General features: G+C 39.8%; 1 protein-coding gene across 5 annotated transcripts in view; it reads right to left on the minus strand.

The window, feature by feature from the left end:
• Positions 1–20,234, minus strand: part of LOC124146021 (glutamate receptor ionotropic, kainate 2-like) — an 82,520-nt gene that overhangs the window by 34,484 nt on the left and 27,802 nt on the right. For 3 of the 5 annotated variants that reach the window (XM_046516056.2, XM_046516060.2, XM_046516057.2), the window contains exon 2: positions 1,825–1,956. In XM_046516056.2, coding sequence (XP_046372012.1) covers positions 1,825–1,903 — 79 coding nt within the window. In that variant the 5' untranslated portion in view covers positions 1,904–1,956. Of the gene's footprint in view, positions 1–1,824; positions 1,957–8,343; positions 8,539–13,084; positions 13,105–20,234 lie in introns of those variants that run through there. The other 2 variants (XM_046516059.2, XM_046516058.2) reach the window with 2 other exon arrangements.

The raw sequence follows: 20,234 nt of genomic DNA on the forward strand, positions 1-20,234 counted from the left end.
ATTTACTGGGCCTGTTAGCTTCTGATATAGATGTATGGTTAGCGTGTACATCCGCCTCCGATCTCCACTTAATGATGGCGGATATAGAGGTGTGGCACGGTTATTCGTCCCAAACAGCTAATTTATACTCGAAGTGTTCTAACAATTTCAACTCATGGAGTCTAGAAGACACATGGAGTTAGCTTAAAACCATTGCTTTTGAACTAGCAAAATGTACTAGTGAATTTACTTCATACTTGAAGATTTGTAGACGTTAGTAAATGTCTGACATTTATAATAGGGGAGTGATCGCCGTACAAAGATACCAGTGTATATATACATGTTGAAATCGTACATTTTGTTATAGCTATTTCATAGAACATTGACACTCTGTTGAATAGCTCTTATCACAATCTAGGGCGATCTATGTACATGGCCTAAGTGTTATTCAGCGTTCTTTGATTTGTTCGACGTTCCATAATTGTCCTTGTTCCAAATGGTATTGCATGTATGTGTGCAAATGGAGAGCACGGTAGAGTAAATACATTGCCTTCCGACATTCCAGTAATACGCATGCCAGCAACCGGTGACTGTATTCACGTCCGGATAATTACACCGCTCTTTTATTTAAACTTTATCACCGGGTCTCGAAATTGAAAAAAATATGCCAATAATATTGTGTTGCTGCGTGAAGTGCAAACTTGAAAAAATTGATTTTCCATCCCAGACAATACTTTTGGATTGCGTAACTATTGACATAATCCGTATGACCAACGTGACAGATGTTTTCAACGTGACTAAACACATCCCTTCAGCGTTGCTGTGAGCCATGAAACGACATTAAAGTAGCTATTTGTAAAGTTTGAAATTACACCGAAGTAAACCATGAACAGCTTGGTAATTCGATACTAATCGCCATCAGCATGTTCCATAGATTTAGCCTGTGCGTTTCATGACGAGAGCGTGGTTGAGTTATTGAGGTAGCTTTGATAAAATTGACAATTGTAGATAAGATCACGTCTGTTTAAAAACATCGATATTAACATGAAAATCGTATCTGCGTAATTGAAAATGTATTAAATTTGTAGATTGCTTTCGGCATGGTCTTATGAAACTTTTTTACCTCGTATGATATTTATTGCTTGACAGCAGATATAACGTGCCGGGCAAAAGAAAGTATTCACTTGACAGCTGGATTTGACGAAAACCGTTACTGGGCTCATCTGTGTGGTGAGATTCATTGTTATGATGCATGTTATATCGCCAATGATACCCGTATCAAATACATCACCATCGAATAACCATTTTTTGTTTGTTTCATTTTTTGCCACCATCAATCATGGTTGTATTCTTTCTTTTGCTCGGCAGTTAATATCTGCGCAGTTGGTAAATACAAGTTACGTTGATTAAAAATAGGAATATATGATTATATATATCTCTATGAAAATGCCTGTAAACCTGAAAATCATATGTGTATGTATTGTGCAACCAAAGGACCTTGGCACGGAAGACAATACCATTAAGCCCGTCGTGTACATGAACAGATCCATAGACACATCTCGAATGTTTCTCGTACTTCGCATGAAGCTAAGATGTTTGGCTTCATGTTCACGATTTCAAGCTTGAAACAGGTTTCGTTATTGTAGATGCGACCACACACATATATGTCCTTTGTCGCGTTTTACACACATACCCTGCTACATCTGCTACATACACCTATTCTTCTGACAGCATGGTTCTTCTGTCATCTTTCATCACTTCAATCCAAAGACATGACTACCATATACCAAACGTCCTTCGTTGACGGTTCTTCTTGTGGGTATACAAGCAGCCAATGTTACCTACCTATATTGAGTATGTCTGCTGACGCTCCATGCACGATGAAACCCATGACCAGGTGAGCTAAGACCACGCCTCCTGCCATCTTGGACGTATTCCTTTCCAGGTCCGACCGCTCACTCTAGAGAACTATCATTCCTGAAACAAACAAAACAATCTCTGATGGCGGATTTAAGAGACAAGTTTACCTTCTTTAACTTGGACTCTTGCTCGGGAGCTATTTGATCAAGGTGACGACATTCAACACCTCAGTAAAGCTTTTAAAAACGTTTTTTGGTAGACATGTTGAGGAAATTTCCACATTTGTGGCATCAACATTAGTGACAAAAATGAAGTCTGATGTAATTCCCTATTTTGACTTTTACCGTACATTCCCGTATTATTTTTCAGGTAAGCAGAATACTACCTTTGCATGTGTTTTTGACGGGCGCTACAGGTGGATCAGGATACGCTCACCTTTTCGCGGACATCTGATACCATCACTGTTTGATATTGATACATAAACATATGCTTACAGTCGGAATCGACAAATGAACTCCGAGTTAAGCACCATTTGATGGAGATTCGTAAATACATGCTGAAGATAGCTGTTGGAATCGTATAATGAACTCGGCTTTTAGCAGAGATTTCTTATGAATATAGAATGGTTTTCTCACTTTATTTCCCCAGGTGATAGGTAACAACCACTATTTACACGGGACTTGCTAATATGTAGCTTTCTGTAGCGATAATAATGTTTTTGTTCTATTAAGATCAAGAGCTGGTAAAACTTGTACGAGGGAGAATATTATGATGGAAAATGTTTATATTATTCATAAAACGGACAAGCTGCTTCTAAAAATATTAGTTAAAATAACGAAACAAGAAAAAACAATAAAACTTTTTTTTCCAACTTACTATCACGTAAACGGTTCGGACTGAGCAACGACCAGGCGTCTACTGCAATCATGATATTTATATTGAACAAAATTGCATCAGCTATTCGTGTAGGAGTGTTCTCAGGACCGCGAGTCGTGAACCTACCATCTGCACCACTAGTAATCACTGATAAATACGTCTAATGTTAAATGAAACGAGAGGTATTTTGCAAATCATTCACATATCTAACGGTTGATTACCAATCTTTATTCGTAAACCCATTTAATAGGTAACAAAGCCATGTATTGGAGAAAGGAATGCTGCACGACGTAAGACAAAAAACTGTAATTTTACAAATTATATGATTCATTCATATAATTTTCACTACTATTTTGCCTTCTACGCCAAGTGGAATCTGTTTCGATAGATAATCGAGACTGGTTATTCTCTGGAATTGACGTTATATATTCAAGATACACCCCGAACATGTATTACTATTAGCAAGTGACTCAAAAAGAGACAGGGACATGATGGAGACTTAGGATCAGACCTTTTTTTAAAAGAAATTACTTTTTTCTATAATATATATTAGTATGTATTTTTTCAATTAGTTTGTACAAAATATGTTCATATAGTTAATATCGCATCTACCACATTACGTTCCGTCATTAAGGTGTAATTTTATTTAACACGTGTTTTACGTAAATGGAATATGATAATTACAAAAGCCTTCATAGGATAACCAATAGAGTTCGTACCACCCATAGAACATAGTTTTCAAAAGGCTTGTTGGTTTCCTTATAATTAGCAACGATTCCATTACTCTTCAAAGCAATGGTCCATCAAAAACATAGGTGTGCTGCCCCTCCTTCGCTTTGCTTCCTCCACCATCAACAGTTCTCGGTGCAATCAAAAACCAAGATTAATGTCCACGACAACTGGGCCTGACAATAGGAGGGTGGGTGTTGGGTTGGGGGCTTGCGGGTGACGTGTCGTCAGTACAGTGTGTACATGCGATGCCTGGGGTGAACTTGAGTCATGTTCTAAACATTTGGGTATCAGTTAATTGGAAGCATGAAGAATGATAAGGCGTTGTACTAAGGTGTGTGTCTTTCACTACTCCTTTATTAAGTGTATTTCTTTCAGCGAAAGCGTTGTTTTGTTCTCTGTCCTCTTTGAACATCTGCCTATAATATCCTTGAACAGTTCATGTTTGTTGTGTGGAGTAATATTCCAGCAGCTCCAGCCTTTCGTGTCACTCATTCTAAGATTGTCTGAAATAATGTCGGTCATAAGACTCTTGCTCAAGATCCGGGTGATCAGGATAACAGAATTCAAGGTCTTTGGAAAAACGTTTATGTTAGACATGTGGAGGACATTTCCAAATTTGACGCATCCGTGGCCAAAGTTATGTTCGATGCAAGTCCCTAATTTGACTGGAACCATATGTGCCAGTGTTAGTTCAGGTGAATACTTCCCTTGCCTTTGCGTGTGTTTTTGGCGGATGTTACTGGTAGGGCAGGATACGCGTACCTTTCCGCGAAGATCTGATACCATCACTGTTTGATAGTGGTTCATAAACATATGCTTATGATATGGTCGGAATATGGACTCTGATTGAAGCAGATATTTCATCTTATTATGGAAAGGGTTTTGTTGCTTTTATTTATGTTCACTGGAATGATATTCAGTATATTCCTCTTTCCAAGATTTTGGAAAGAAAATGGAATGATTTTGTTTGTTTGTTGTTACAACTCTTGTTATCATGTAGGTGCATATTGAGTGAGGGAACGCCCGAAGTAATGCAGGTCTGAGACCGTGCATGGATATGATGCTGACAAACAAAGAAACGTAATCACCATGTACCGGGATTCGAACCTACGATCCTGTTTCTGGCATGTCTAAGGGGCGCAACTCATGACATGGTATTACAACGTCTTAGACAGGTGTGCCCCCTGAACCCCCTATAGCAGCCCAGGAACCGGGAAACCTGATACAGGAGGTATTGAACAGAAACATGTACCAGAATATACCATGTTCATGAATTATGCCATGTCCATACAGCCTGCTCTCATTGCACTGTGTGTTTGTTTTCAGGTTTTTTATACCCTGTGGCTGTGGAAAATACGTGCGTGGAAGCTTGCAGTGATCGCTTCATTGGCAAATGGTAGCAAGATCTAAGCTGACATACAAGAATTCGGAGACAGCAGAGCAAGTCCGATAAGTGAATTAATCGATGTATTAGATTTCTCTGCGCTATATCTTGAATCATTGTGTTAGATCTTTCAGCGCAAAAGAAGAAACCAATATGTTGTATTCTTCTGCAATACATATTTAATCAATGCGTTACATATATCGCCTCTCTATATTGAAACAATGTAAGATGATTCGGTGCTAAATATTAAATCAATATGTTGGATTCTTCGGCAATACATATTGAATCAATATGTGAGATAGGGAAGATATTTTATGGATGTCAACTTCTTATTATGAGGAACACAACGTTTCGGAGAATATACTTCACCCTTCATCACCTGAATAAATGCTCTGAAGCATAGAGCAATAAAGAAGTTGACAGCCACTTCTCTTCCTTATGTGTATCACTTCTAAATGTCATTCAAAGACTTAATGTGTGGGATGTTTCGCCGCTATATAGTGAATCAGTGTGTCAGATGTTTTGGCGCTATATATTGTATAAGTGTGTCAGATATTTCGGCGCTATATGGTGAATCAGTGTGTCAGATGTTTAGGCGCAAAATAGTGAATCAATGTGTCAGATGTTTTGGCGCTATATTGTGAATCAGTGTGTCAGATGTTTCGCCGCTATGTAGTGAATCAGTGTGTCAGATGTTTTGGCGCTATATTGTGAATCAGTGTGTCAGATGTTTGGGCGCAATGTAGTGAATCAGTGTGTCAGATGTTTTGGCGCTATGTAGTGAATTAGTGTGTCAGATTGTTTGACGCAATATAAGGAATCAGTGTGTCAGTTTGCTTGGCGCAAACTATCACGAAACTAACGGAGAACACCAGCATGTGTAATTGCTTGTGTTTTTACCCGATACGTGCAGTGATATGTATCTTTTTCAATTAATCAGCAGGCCTTACTCATGTCTAATAAGTTGCATGTTCACCATTTGTTTAAAAAAACAACCAAAACCATTATTTTAAAATAAATTGCCAAAGAAAACTGTTTGGCAAATGTTGTATTGAAGAACCATCAAATATATTTCTGATACAATCAGTTGAACGCCACACATATCCAAACAATTCCACATCTATCCACAACTTCCCTCGATTGTCCTGCTCACACACACCAGTATCACCAGTACCACAAACGATTGAGTGAGTGAGTGAGTTATGCGTGTTTTAAGCTTTTAGCTATATACCAGCAACAGAACCATCCCGATAAGAACATAAATCTAAACGTCTTCCTTTACATAGCAACCACAGTTCTTAATTACAGTGCTCCGATTTGTAAATAGTTTCAATACTAAATTGTAATGAAAACTTGAATGAATACCAGCTTATTAAACAATTATATAATGTGTAGTAGTGAAAGACCTTCGATGACTATATAACTGATATTCATATACTGAAAAACAATTAGTATCAATAAACTCATTGTTTCACGTGACTGTGCCAGTGAAAATTAGAAATTAGGACGCTGCACTGACACACACTGCTCGATGACATATTGTGTCGTAAATTATCTTAGTGGCTAAATTTGAATAAACAAACATTGCTATTGCAAATGCATTCTTGAATAATGAATACAATAGAACCACAGCCGCTGCAGCTAATTTTCTCCACCAAGTATTTGGACATTAGGGAAAAGAATGCATTCACTATCTCTCTGTCTCTCCTGATAAACTAGCCACTCGCTACATGTCAGCAGATGGCACAATGTCGTGGCCAAAATTGGAACTTATATGGTTGTTGCACAATGAGGGCTCATATCGCGATATCAATATGCAAAGATTAACACATTCGGGGCACCGGTTGCCCAGTCTTCTACAGTGCCGCATATAGTCCTGCACCATGACCGTGGAACATATTTATTTTATGAAAATATAATAATCTAGAAATGCATACAAAAGCAAGTCTAGTCAGCTCAAACTAGCTCTATTCCACAGCATAGGGAATTTTTTTATATTTTTAGAGTAAAAAAGGATATTGTGTAATATAAGATTTCAGAGACTAAATGTTAGTCTATGCCGCATACTGCCCGTGGCCATGCCAGAATCCTACTACCGGGGTTCTATTCGCCCTCATTAAGGTCCTAGGTTTGTCAGGACCATACCCATGATCGCGGGCTTCACCTGCATTACTTCGGGCTTTCCTCCCACATCGAGCTGTCACGCTGTCATATAACTGGAATACTGTACAAAGGGACGTTAAACGCAACTCACTCACTTGACATTTCAACGGACTTATGCACAGGCATGCAATGACAAATACAATGACTTCCTGGTCTGATTTGTTTAATATCTATATTGTCTTTGCAAACGAATGGTCATGGCGCGGGGCCTCATCTTCCAGATTATGTGATTGATAGATATACCTGTATGTTCACTAGTATACATGGCAACAGACATATAACATTTCTGTGTGATTTATTAACATTATTTAACAGAAATGTATAACAAATAACTCAATAATACGTTACAAGCAATTTGAATATGACACGACCCCATGTCCAAACAAGCAGCAATATTACAACAACATAATGCGTAGCAAACATGAAGAATAGCAATATTACCTGGATCAATGTTGAACATTCTGTAACACTGCGGTCATAAAAGGGAGGTTCAAGTTAAGGATATCTCAAACACCACCTATCCTTAATTTCAGGATTAATTCAGACCAGAGACTTAAGAGAACGCCAGTGCTTGCATACAAGTGTCTTTAACTATGTTGTCGCCACATCGTCTTCAATGTAACTGCCAATTGTATGTGCTGTTGAAAAAATAACCACTACAACTCGTCATTACCAATCACAATTTCAAGGATTTAAGATTTTACAAATCAAACAAATTTTAGCTCCTTTCTTTCAATTTAAACACCAACAAATTAAAATGTCAGTTTAGTTACGACAGGTTTTGGTGAATGCATGGGCACCGATGTTGTGTGCCATACAAAAATCGAAACTTTATATTTTTGATTACTTTCACACAAAAAAAACCCCTTTGTCCTGAGAGATTTTTTAAAAGTTTCAATATATTTATTTCCTTTAGAGATGCTTCTCAAATATAACCATACACTATGTTTAGCACCGTTATCCCCTTTGTAATTAGGAATGGTGGAGAAGGCGAAGATGTGCCAAGTTTACTGACTGACGGAGACATCCCAAATGGATGCATCATTTATTTACAAATTATAGCAAAGAATATATTCAGCTTCCAATTTCTAATTGATCATGAGCAGAAACTGTAAACAGTTCTAAAAAGCAGTATATATCTTACATTCTCACATGAATATGTAATATTTGAAGAAGCTGGAACACTACACTAACACACAGTAACGACTAAAACAGATGCATGTGTATGTATATGTATATGTATATCACTTACGTTGCTGTTCACTTTTGCATAGAGTACATAATGTACAGTCATAAGTACCCATGACACTCTACACTGTTCCAGTTTGTTATAAAACAGTAACACTTACGTTCAATTCCAGCGAAACGTCACAGTGTACGAGTAGCAGGAGTGCTTCATAGTGCTTAGCAGTTCCACGGTAAAGACAATGCAGGATGATTCAGCAAAGCAACTACGAGAACTACGTAGAGCAATGGCAAATACTAGTCCACTCCATCCAGTGAAGATACTTTGGACTCCCGGAGGAAATGAAGCTTTGCCAGAAATGTTCATGCACGAATCATAGTTGCCCTGTGCGAGCCACACAGGCATAAAATATGGCAAATTCAAAAGGGACTAACATTAACATATCTGGAACATTTATGAATGTCAAAGGTTCCTATTTATTTGCAATGGGTCGTGAAAATCATGAAGTATTTGGATGGGAATGCAAATGTTGATACATATTTCTGAGCTGTCAAATTGTTCTGCTATCATTTACCAATGGGAAGCCGACCACTCAATGCCCGTATCACTAAAATGATGCTTGACACGGAAAGGGTAAATACTGCCCTAATTGAACGGACGCCTTTGCCATCCATTAATTCAGAGGCACGGGTTTATCATGCAGCAGACACTCACCCGTGGTTCAAGTTTTCTGAAATCACAGCATGGACAAAGGGAACTGAAGAACGGACTCTTTAGTGATGTTCCACACCAATACACAGCGGGGCGCGTAATTGGATACACAATAAAACAAACCAGAACCCTCAAAGACCACAATATTTCAAGGCCCGTATTGATGTTTCCTAGAAAACCAAAACGGGTCACTTATTGTTATCGGATACGACACAACGTTATTAAGGTCACAGTTTTTCTCAATCTTCGTACAATGTACCGAGAGTCGATGGAAACAGGTACTAGTGATACATCTACCCTGACCAGGCAATAGGAATTCCTTCGAGGTCTACATTATGAAGCAGTACAGTGTCAGATATTATAACATTGGTATAAATATTAGGCGATTAGGAATCCATATTCAGATTCATATATGATAATTCCCTTGCTCCTAAAGACCTCAAAGCTTATTTCCCTAAAACCTGTGTTCCATTTAAGGGGTTCAAAAATGGTCACAGCTACGTTTTATAACTCATCATATGACTGAGTATAATAAGATGCAGCAAATAACTGTAAATTAAATGAAAGTATCAATATGGTTATATTATAGTTTCGTATTATATACAGTAGCATGAGCAACTTCAAAACCAGGTAAATAGCAAAATCGAAATTATTTGATAACATTCCACTATATTCCATTTGATGTGGTTGGACTAATATACATTGTACAACATGTGGACATGTAGTCTTACCTTACTGCCTTGTTCTTTAAGCTATGGAACTAACACACTATAGCATATGATATCATAACTTGTAGCATTGCTCATTTGACATTTAATTCTGTCATTAAGCAAATTCATGTGCATTAAGTGCGAGCAGTTTTGTGACACACCTGCTCAAGCATTAATAACGCCAAAATCTGCATGCATAGCAGCTGGGAAAATACTAACACATGATACTGAAGGCGACTCAGAATATTGCAATCTGGTAGTTTGGGATAAACTACAATATTTCATTATAATAAATTAAGTCATACATATGTATGTCAAATCCGACCCCACGTGCATATATTAAACACAAGAGAAAGCCATAAAGCAGATCGGAACTCCAACAGCAGGTGCCACTCAACTTCTTTGTTTGACTCTCTTATTTGTTGTATTATATGCAAATCGAGCAGAAGCTACGCTGTCAGAAGAAAAAGGAAGCTGTAAAATATGACTAGTTAAAATACTAACTTTGCCTCAAAACCTTTCTGATATTTTGTTTGTTTGTTGTTTAACGCCGCATTCAGCAACATTCCAGCTATATGGCAATCCAGTGGATCCAAAAGGTCCCCCTCCAGAGCAATCCTAAGCAACCCGAGGCCACCCAAAGCAATCAATCCAAAGACCCGACCCCCAAAAGAATCCAAAACAATCCAAAAGCAATCCAAAGGCAACCCAAAGCAATCCAGAGCAAACCAGGGCCACCCAAAGCAATCCAAAGGCAACCCAAAGACATCCAGAGCAAACCAGGGCCACCCAAAGCAATCCAAAGGCAACCCAAAGCAATCCAGAGCAAACCCGGGCCACCCAAAGCAATCCAAAGGCCACCCAAAGCAATCCAGAGCAAACCAGGGCCACCCAAAGCAATCCAAAGGCCACCCAAAGCAATCCAGAGCAAACCAGGGCCACCCAAAGCAACCCATGGCAAAGGCCACCCAAATCAATCCAAAGGCAATCCATATCTGGCAGTAATAGTCAGAAATATTTTGGAATTAGCTGTCGTTCCATACATGAATGTCTGAATGAACATTCAGAGAGAGGTAAGAGAGAGGTTCAGAAAACAAGCTCATGTCGGAGTGAATTCACGGCCCAATGGGTAAGATGACGAGCGTTCGTGAGAAGTGTTGTGTGTTCCGCACCACTTTATACGCATATTTCATTCACATGCAGGCGTTATTCTTTTTCAATGTGAGAGGAAAGACTAAAGGGGTACCGATGTTAGATTTCTACCACTTTAGGGAAACACAGGAACACATGTTGCAGTTGATGAACGCCATATGGCCCGGGACATGTATACCATGATATGTTAAACACACGGATAGAGACAGTATGGAAAAGAGCTTGGTAAGGTGCTTGGGATAGTCAACCTCCTGAATGTAACACAACTCGATACGCTATAATCCACGTGGACGGCAATATTACAATGGATGAATAAAGGACAATGGAGGACACGAATTGCTCTTCTGACAGATTCCATATGGTTTGGCGCCGGTTTCTATAACAATGCATGGGCCACGCCCGGAAATCTCATTTCCGGTCTGATGACAAAAATGCACTGAATTCTTTCTGCTGTCAGAGGCATGATTTGCGCGTGCACTTTGAGATTATGTATCTGTTCCAAGCAACAACATTACGTTTGATGGTGTATGCTTCTCAGGAATAATGAGTATAGGTTTGGGGTGGAGTGATGAGGTTAAATGAGGAGGGGTTGGAAGGGCTGTGTGAGGTGGTGATGGGGTGGAAGTGGAGTGATGAGGGATGGGAAGGGCTGTGTGAGGTGGTGATGGGGTCGAAGTGGAGTGATGTGGGGTGGGAAGGGCGGTGTGAGGTGGTGATGGGGTGGAAGTGGAGTGATGAGGGATGGGAAGGGCTGTGTGAGGTGGTGATGGGGTGGAAGTGGAGTGATGTAGGGTGGGAAGGGCTGTGTGAGGTGGTGATCGGGTGGATGTGGAGTGATGTGGGGTGGGAAGGGCTGTGTGAGGTGGTGATCGGGTGGGGTGGAGTGATGTGGGGTGAGAAGGGCTGTGTGAGGTGGTGATGGGGTGGATGTGGAGTGATGTGGGGTGGGAAGTGCTGTTGCGGGGTGGTGATGGGGTGGATGTGAAGTGATGTGGGGTGGGAAGGGCTGTGGTTGGGTGCGTTCTCTACCCTCCTATCCAGTCCTTTGCTCTCCTGCATTTCATCTCTCAACGTCATCGTGGTTGCATGGTAAATATGTATTTATCACTGGCTTCGGCGTTTCAGATATACATGTCTACATCTAAAACATGTATTTGGTTAATTACGCGTATTTGGCATCGTGGTTTTATCGTTTATGTCAAAGACTAAACACACCGTGATATCGACAGGTGAAATTATTTGATCCAAAGAGATGTTTCAACAAAGTTGACATAGTTGCTATTGACTTTAAAGAACGCTCACGTTGTCTGACAGTACCACTAGGGACTCGGGTAGCCAACTGTCCCCGAGACAAACAGTCTATCAATCCCGAACAACTAATGAGTAAGTTAAAAAATGCATGTTGCAGAAATAGTTAGAATTCTCATAATGTCATATGTTTGCATCATTACATGAATTACCTGTCATAAGTAACTAGGAAACTGTTATTGACAATAAAACACAAACAAATGACGTAATCATCGAATGTACATGCTAGAATAAGGACGACAATGTATGGGCTTCCAAAGACAAGTTTTAACGATACACAAGGCTCTGAGTAGATTCCTGCACTTAGCGAGAAAAAATATCGGGCGAACCATTTCAAGAAACCGACCAGTAATATTATGGTTGGGGTGGAGGGTAAGGTGAGGTAGAAGAGGGCGGGGGAGGGGGTGGGGGAGACAGACTATGTTTTCAGCCAGAGTTCAAAACAACATTTTCCCCTTAAATATGGAATCCTGTCGCATTTAGGTATGAGTTAAAACTATTTTTTTGAAGAGCGACAATACGACAAATAGGGTTTCTGTCAGACGTATGCACACTTTTTACAATCAAGCTAATCGCACTGTTGATGTATTCTGGGCCACAAGGCGTTCCTTCTGAATAAACTTATGTTTATCTGAATGATGGCAGCGAGCGCTAACGCCTTCAATGTGAGCTGATTCACGTATGGACGTTAACTATAAATCTCTTTTATCATCTTAGTCGGCGAAATTGAAATGGACGAAAACCGGAACTCAATACACATTCTTGTGGAATCCACTGTAAATTGATGGTTTCTAAGTTGTTTACAATTAAAGAATCTAACACCATGCATTACTACCATGTTTTTATATGCGACGGGTGTTTAACATCATCCGATCATCAGTTTAACATGCCGTGCTAGCGGCGTCAGAGCTTTATGTTTTGGCTAATACGCAAAATACATCCTTCACACCTGCGATACTTAATGGCACAGACATATATAAAGTCATCAACAAAAGCAGAACTTCAGGCACTGTAGATACCCACCTGTAATTCAGATCAAACCGTCCCGCCGACCATCACTGGTGAACAATGGCAGTTTTGTCAATCAGAACAAAGCACACGCCAGGTAAAAGACGGGTATTGGGAGATTTAACCTGGCCGAGATGATTGATTTATCGTGTAATAATACCAACAGAAAAGCTGATTTCACAGTACTTGTAATTATTCATGATTCAGCGCTGTTCAGGAGAAGGCTGTTGCTGAATACTGCTGCGAGATTTCTATGACACACACAATCTCCACATGCGGAATGGTTGCATGATCGTTTAAATACACGGGACGCTAACAGATCAGTCGTTCATTATATATAGCAACACGCTGTTTAATTACAGCTTTAAATCTGAAGTAAACACATTAGCACACAATAGTGATTTAAACGTTGAGTGCCATGACATGGTGGTGGCAATGACGACAAGTAAACATGTTATGTCACAGACTACAAGTATGCATGTAATGTCACAAACTATAAGTATGCATGTCATGTCACAGACTACAAGTATGCATGTTATGTCACAAACTACAAGTATACATGTCATGTCACAGACTACACGTATACATGTCATGTCACAGACTACAAGTATACATGTTATGTCACAAACTACAAGTATGCATGTTATGTCACAAACTACAAGTATGCATGTCATGTCACAGACTACAAGTATGCATGTTATGTCACAGACTACAAGTATACATGTTATGTCACAAACTACAAGTATGCATGTAATGTCACAAACTACAAGTATGCATGTCATGTCACAGACTACAAGTGTGCATGTTATGTCACAGACTACAAGTATGCATGTCATGTCACAGACTACAAGTATGCATGTTATGTCACAGACTACAAGTATACATGTTATGTCACAAACTACAAGTATGCATGTAATGTCACAAACTACAAGTATGCATGTCATGTCACAAACTACAAGTATGCATGTAATGTCACAGACTACAAGTATGCATGTCATGTCACAGACTACAAGTATGCATGTCATGTCACAGACTACAAGTATACATGTTATGTCACAAACTACAAGTATGCATGTAATGTCACAAACTACAAGTATGCATGTTATGTCACAGACTACAAGTATACATGTCATGTCACAAACTACAAGTATACATGTCATGTCACAGACTACAAGTATGCATGTAATGTCACAGACTACAAGTATATATGTCATGTCACAGACTACAAGTATGCATGTAATGTCACAGACTACAAGTATGCATGTTATGTCACAGACTACAAGTATGCATGTAATGTCACAGACTACAAGTATGCATGTTATGTCACAGACTACAAGTATGCATGTTATGTCACAGACTACAAGTATGCATGTAATGTCACAGACTACAAGTATGCATATCATGTCACAGACTACAAGTATGCATGTTATGTCACAGACTACAAGTATGCATGTCATGTCACAGACTACAAGTTTACATGTCATGTCACAGACTACAAGTATGCATGTCTTGTCACAGACTACAAGTATGCATGTCATGTCACAGACTACAAGTATGCATGTCATGTCACAGACTACAAGTATGCATATCATGTCACAGACTACAAGTATGCATATCATGTCACAGACTACAGTAGACATGTCATGTCACAGACTACAAGTATTCATGTCATGTCACAGACTACAAGTATACATGTCATGTCACAGACTACAAGTATACATGTCATGTCACAGACTACAAGTATACATGTCATGTCACAGACTAAAAGTATACATGTCATTTCACAGACTACAAGTATACATGTCATGTCACAGACTACAAGTATACATGTCATGTCACAAACTACAAGTATACATGTCATGTCACAGACTACAAGTATACATGTCATGTCACAGACTACAAGTATACATGTCATGTCACAAACTACAAGTATACATGTCATGTCACAAACTACAAGTATACATGTCATGCCACAGACTACAAGTATACATGTCATGTCACAAACTACAAGTATACATGTCATGTCACAAACTACAAGTATACATGTCATGTCACAGACTACAAGTATACATGTCATGTCACAGACTACAAGTAAACATGTCATGTCACAGACCATAAGTAAACATGTTATGTCACAGACTATAAGTATACATGTCATGTCACAAACTACAAGTATACATGTCATGTCACAGACTACAAGTATACATGTCATGTCACAAACTACAAGTATACATGTCATGTCACAAACTACAAGTATACATGTCATGTCACAGACTACAAGTATGCATGTTATGTCACAGACTACAAGTATACATGTTATGTCACAGACTACAAGTATGCATGTTATGTCACAGACTACAAGTATGCATGTTATGTCACAGACTACAAGTATACATGTCATGTCACAGACTACAAGTATGCATGTTATGTCACAGACTACAAGTATACATGTCATGTCACAGACTACAAGTATGCATGTTATGTCACAGACTACAAGTATACATGTCATGTCACAGACTACAAGTATGCATGTCATGTCACAGACTACAAGTATGCATGTTATGTCACAGACTACAAGTATGCATGTTATGTCACAGACTACAAGTATACATGTCATGTCACAAACTACAAGTATACATGTCATGTCACAGACTACAAGTATACATGTCATGTCACAGACTACAAGTATGCATGTTATGTCACAGACTAAAAGTATACATGTCATGTCACAGACTACAAGTATGCATGTTATGTCACAGACTACAAGTATGCATGTTATGTCACAGACTACAAGTATACATGTCATGTCACAGACTACAAGTATGCATGTCATGTCACAGACTACAAGTATGCATGTCATGTCACATACTCAAGTATACGTGTCATGTCACAGACTACAAGTATACATGTCATGTCACAGACTACAAGTATACATGTCATGTCACAGACTACAAGTATGCATATCATGTCACAGACTATAAGTATACATGTCATGTCACAGATTACAAGTATACATATCATGTCACAGACTACAAGTATGCATGTCATGTCACAGACAACAAGTATACATGTCATGTCACAGACTACAAGTATGCATGTCATGTCACAGACTACAAGTATGCATGTCATGTCACATACTCAAGTATACATGTCATGTCACAGACTACAAGTATACATGTTATGTCACAGACTACAAGTTACATGTCATCACAGACTACAAGTATGCATGTCATGTCACAGACTCAAGTATACATGTTATGTCACAGACTCAAGTATACATGTTATGTCACAGACTACAGTAGACATGTCATGACACAGGCTACAGTACACATGCACTGCCCAACATAACAAAAGGACATTACAGACTCCCGAGTCGTCTAAGGTTTCGAGAACCTAATACAACTCCAAATCCCCAAAGAATTAAAAATGTAGAACTAATGGCCTTGAGACCAGACGTCAAAGGAATTAAAAGTGTATTACAATCTTGCCCGGGAAAATCATTCTCCTCTCCAACCACAAACTGGTGGGTAAGCACTACATGATGACACAGCTCTGTAAACATTTGTTGTATCCAGAGGATGACAATGATGCCATCATCCCCTCCTGACTCAGAAGCTGGGATGCGGCTCGGGTCAGCAACACTGGACTACGCGACCCGGGCCTGTCTGCACACAGGCCACGAAGCAAGGTATATGGCACCAGCAGGTGCTGACATACTGATCGGAACCATCCTGCGGCCTTATCAGATAGGACGTTGATGCCATTGTTGTAACAAGGATAATTCCTTCACGTCCACAGTTGAATGTACTCGTATGTATATTGGTGCGATATTCAAGGTCATATATATTGTTAATAAACGAGAAGGGGAGATGTATCAGGTTGTATATCTGGAAGCAGCAGTGAAGTGGCTTCGTTATCTCCACCTGTTGTTTAAGTCAGTATGAAACCGGTTCGATTTGTTTGTATATTTGTTTGTTTATTGTTTAACGCCACACTCATCAATATTGCAACTCTATGACGGCGGTCTCTAAATAATGGAGTCTGGACCAGACAATCCAGTTATTGACAGCATCAGCATCGATCTACGCAATTGGGATACGATGGCATGCATCAACCAAGTCAGCGAGCCTGACCTCCCGATCCCGTTCGTCGACTCTTACGACAAGCATAGTCGGCTTTTACGGCAAGAATGGATTGCTGAAGACCTTTTCTACCCCGGATATGTACGGGTCACTGGTTCTATACTGCATTAGCATCTTGCTGAGTGCGGCATCAAACAACAAACAGACACACATTAGTATCTCGATGTGTCGTGTATGTCGATGTGAAACGGGTCCGAAAGTATGTCGATTTGTCGTTGAAGTCGATATTACTCTGTGGTACAATATCTCGACATTACATGCAAGAGTGAAACTGGTCTGAAAGTATGTCGATTTGTCGTTAAGGTCGATATTACTCTGTGGTACAATATCTCGACATTACATGCAAGAGTGAAACTGGTCTGAAAGTTTGTCGATTTGTCGTTAAGGTCGATATTACTCTGTGGTACAATATCTCGACATTACATGCGAGAGTGAAACTGATCTGAAAGTATGTCGATTTGTCGTTGAAGTCGATATTACTCTGTGGTACAATATCTCGACATTACATGCAAGAGTGAAACTTGTCTGAAAGTTTGTCGATATGTCGTTCAAGTCGATGTTACTGTGGTCCGACATAATATGTATTGGCACGACAGTAATCGAACTACGGATAGATCGACGTCTCGGTGCAGGTGCTTGTACTACATGTGTCTACATTCCACAACGTTTGAGGTACAGCGTCATTCGACTCTTGCCCAAAACGTCTTATCAAGGTTACAACATTCAAGGCCTCAGTAAAGCATAAAACAGGTTAATGGTTGACAAATGGAGGTCATGTCCAAATTGGACGTATCACTGACAATTATGATGTCAGATGAATTTCCCTATTTTCACTTGTACCTTATGTTCTCGTGTTTTTGTCAGGTAAACAACTGACTTGCTTTGTGACGGATGCCACCGGCGGTGCAGGATACGCTTACCTTTTCGCGAACACCTGGCGTCATCACTAAACACATGCATGTGATGAAATCGGAATATCGGACAATCGACTCTGCTTTGAGAGATTTCTTATATATGAATATGAAAAAAGGGTTTGGTGACTTATTTATTTGTTAAGGTACCATCATCAGTACTGAGACGTCGCATTGATAGTATGAAGAAGTTGAAGCCCATCAGTCAACCCCGTGTTCACTGATACTACAACTTCTAAAACTAACGTCGCATATGCGATATTTCAGCCAGGATAGATATCCATCATTAAATAGTTGTCAACGAACAAAAGTAAAAGGTTTGCAAAAAAGCACAGTTGGAACTTTCAAGGCTAGACACATCATGAAAGATGTTAGGACATATGTAAATACATTTTGAAATGATGCTATTGGCCTTCGCGTGGCAGGAGTACTGCTGCAAGTGGCAAGCAACTTTTTTATGCATATTGTGCGAGTGGCGGGTGTCATCGGAAGGGCAGGACATACATACTCTTTTTGTAAATACCTGGTGTCATCACTGCTATTGTTCACTGCTAATTTGCCTTTTACGCCCAATTGAATCTGTTTCGTCCGATAATCGAGACTGGTTATTCACTACGTCATCGTATTAATGTTTTTATGACATAACCGAATATATAACCATGACTTCAGGGTATCATCCATTTAAACGTAAAATTAAAAAACACAGATTGGGTTGGCCTGTCTTAGCATAAGCATGCTATGAATAACAAATAGTGTATGCATTTCCACCTCATTTGTTTGTCATTTGCAGATAAAATATCATAAATTAAAATTTATAATGGATTTATGACAACAATCACAAACATAACAGACAATAAAAGCGACAAAACCCTTTCTGTGTTCCTAAGAAATCTCTGCCAAATGCAGAGTCCATAGTAAGATTCCGACTATATCATGAGCACGTGTTTATGAATCGCTGTCAAGTAGTGATGATACCAGGTGTTCGCGAAAAGGCGGCACCCGTCACAAACACTTCACAACGTATCCGCGGCGATACTGAGTGAATGAGTGTGTATGGTTTTACGCCGCTTTTAGCAATATTCCAGCAATATCACGGCGGGGGACACCAGTAATGGACTTCACACATTGTACCCATGTCGGGAATCGAACCCGGGTTTTCGGAGTGACGAGCGAACGCTTTAACCACTAGGCTACCCGACCGCCCTCGCGCGCGGCGATACTGGTAAACACAGGTCAATGTCCGCTCATTAACTCAAGATTCACATCTCATTGTTCTGTTTTCTCTCAAGTTCTCTTCGTTTGGGGGCACGGGTGGCCCAGTTGTGTTAGGCGCCGCGACTCACTGTTCAGAGTTGCGTCCCTTGGGCACGTCAGAAACCTATGATTGTGGGTTCGAAGCCCGGTTCGCCCCGATTATGTTTCTAGGTTTGTCAGCCCCATACCTGTGCTCGTGGGTTTCACCGAAGTGGTAAACGTCTGAGATCTGCATCACTTCGGGCTTTCCTCCCACATTAAGCTGACACGCCGCGTTATATACTGTTAAACGCGGCGTTAAACCCAACTCACTGACTCACTGACTCACTTTCATCTATTTGTAAATTTCAACTGAAACCCGACCCCGTGTTAAACGCATAGCACACGCGTGCTCAACGAGTTACACACGCGCTGCACACCCGTGTCACATGTGCGTTACACGCGTTCTCAACGAGGGTATGGGAATGAACATCTAGGCAGTAGTATATATCCCTGAAACCCCAACCCCACTTTAACCCCAAATTCAACAAGCGTATAACACATAACGATGTTGTTTTCAATGAGAAGAAAAAAGTCATTGACTCCAAGGAACAAAAGGGTCAACGACGGAAACATAATATTTGTTCAGATCTTTGTGAAAACAAAAATCTAAACAGTGGAACACATAGGGACATATGGATAACAGCTTCAGTAACACAAACAGCTATTTTAAGCTTATTAACCAAGAAAGATGCTTATAGTGACCCGTAATGTTTCCAACCAGTGGGGCTTCCTTGATTACCCATCCCCGCTGATGTTGTGCGTATGGTTCTCGAATCCGAGGAACATCAAAGTAAACAGTTATAATCCTGCGATGAG

This window comes from Haliotis rufescens, unplaced genomic scaffold (genome assembly GCF_023055435.1).
Source record: "Haliotis rufescens isolate VD_foot unplaced genomic scaffold, xgHalRufe1.0.p SCAF_7, whole genome shotgun sequence".
In the NCBI taxonomy this organism is placed as follows: domain Eukaryota; kingdom Metazoa; phylum Mollusca; class Gastropoda; order Lepetellida; family Haliotidae; genus Haliotis; species Haliotis rufescens.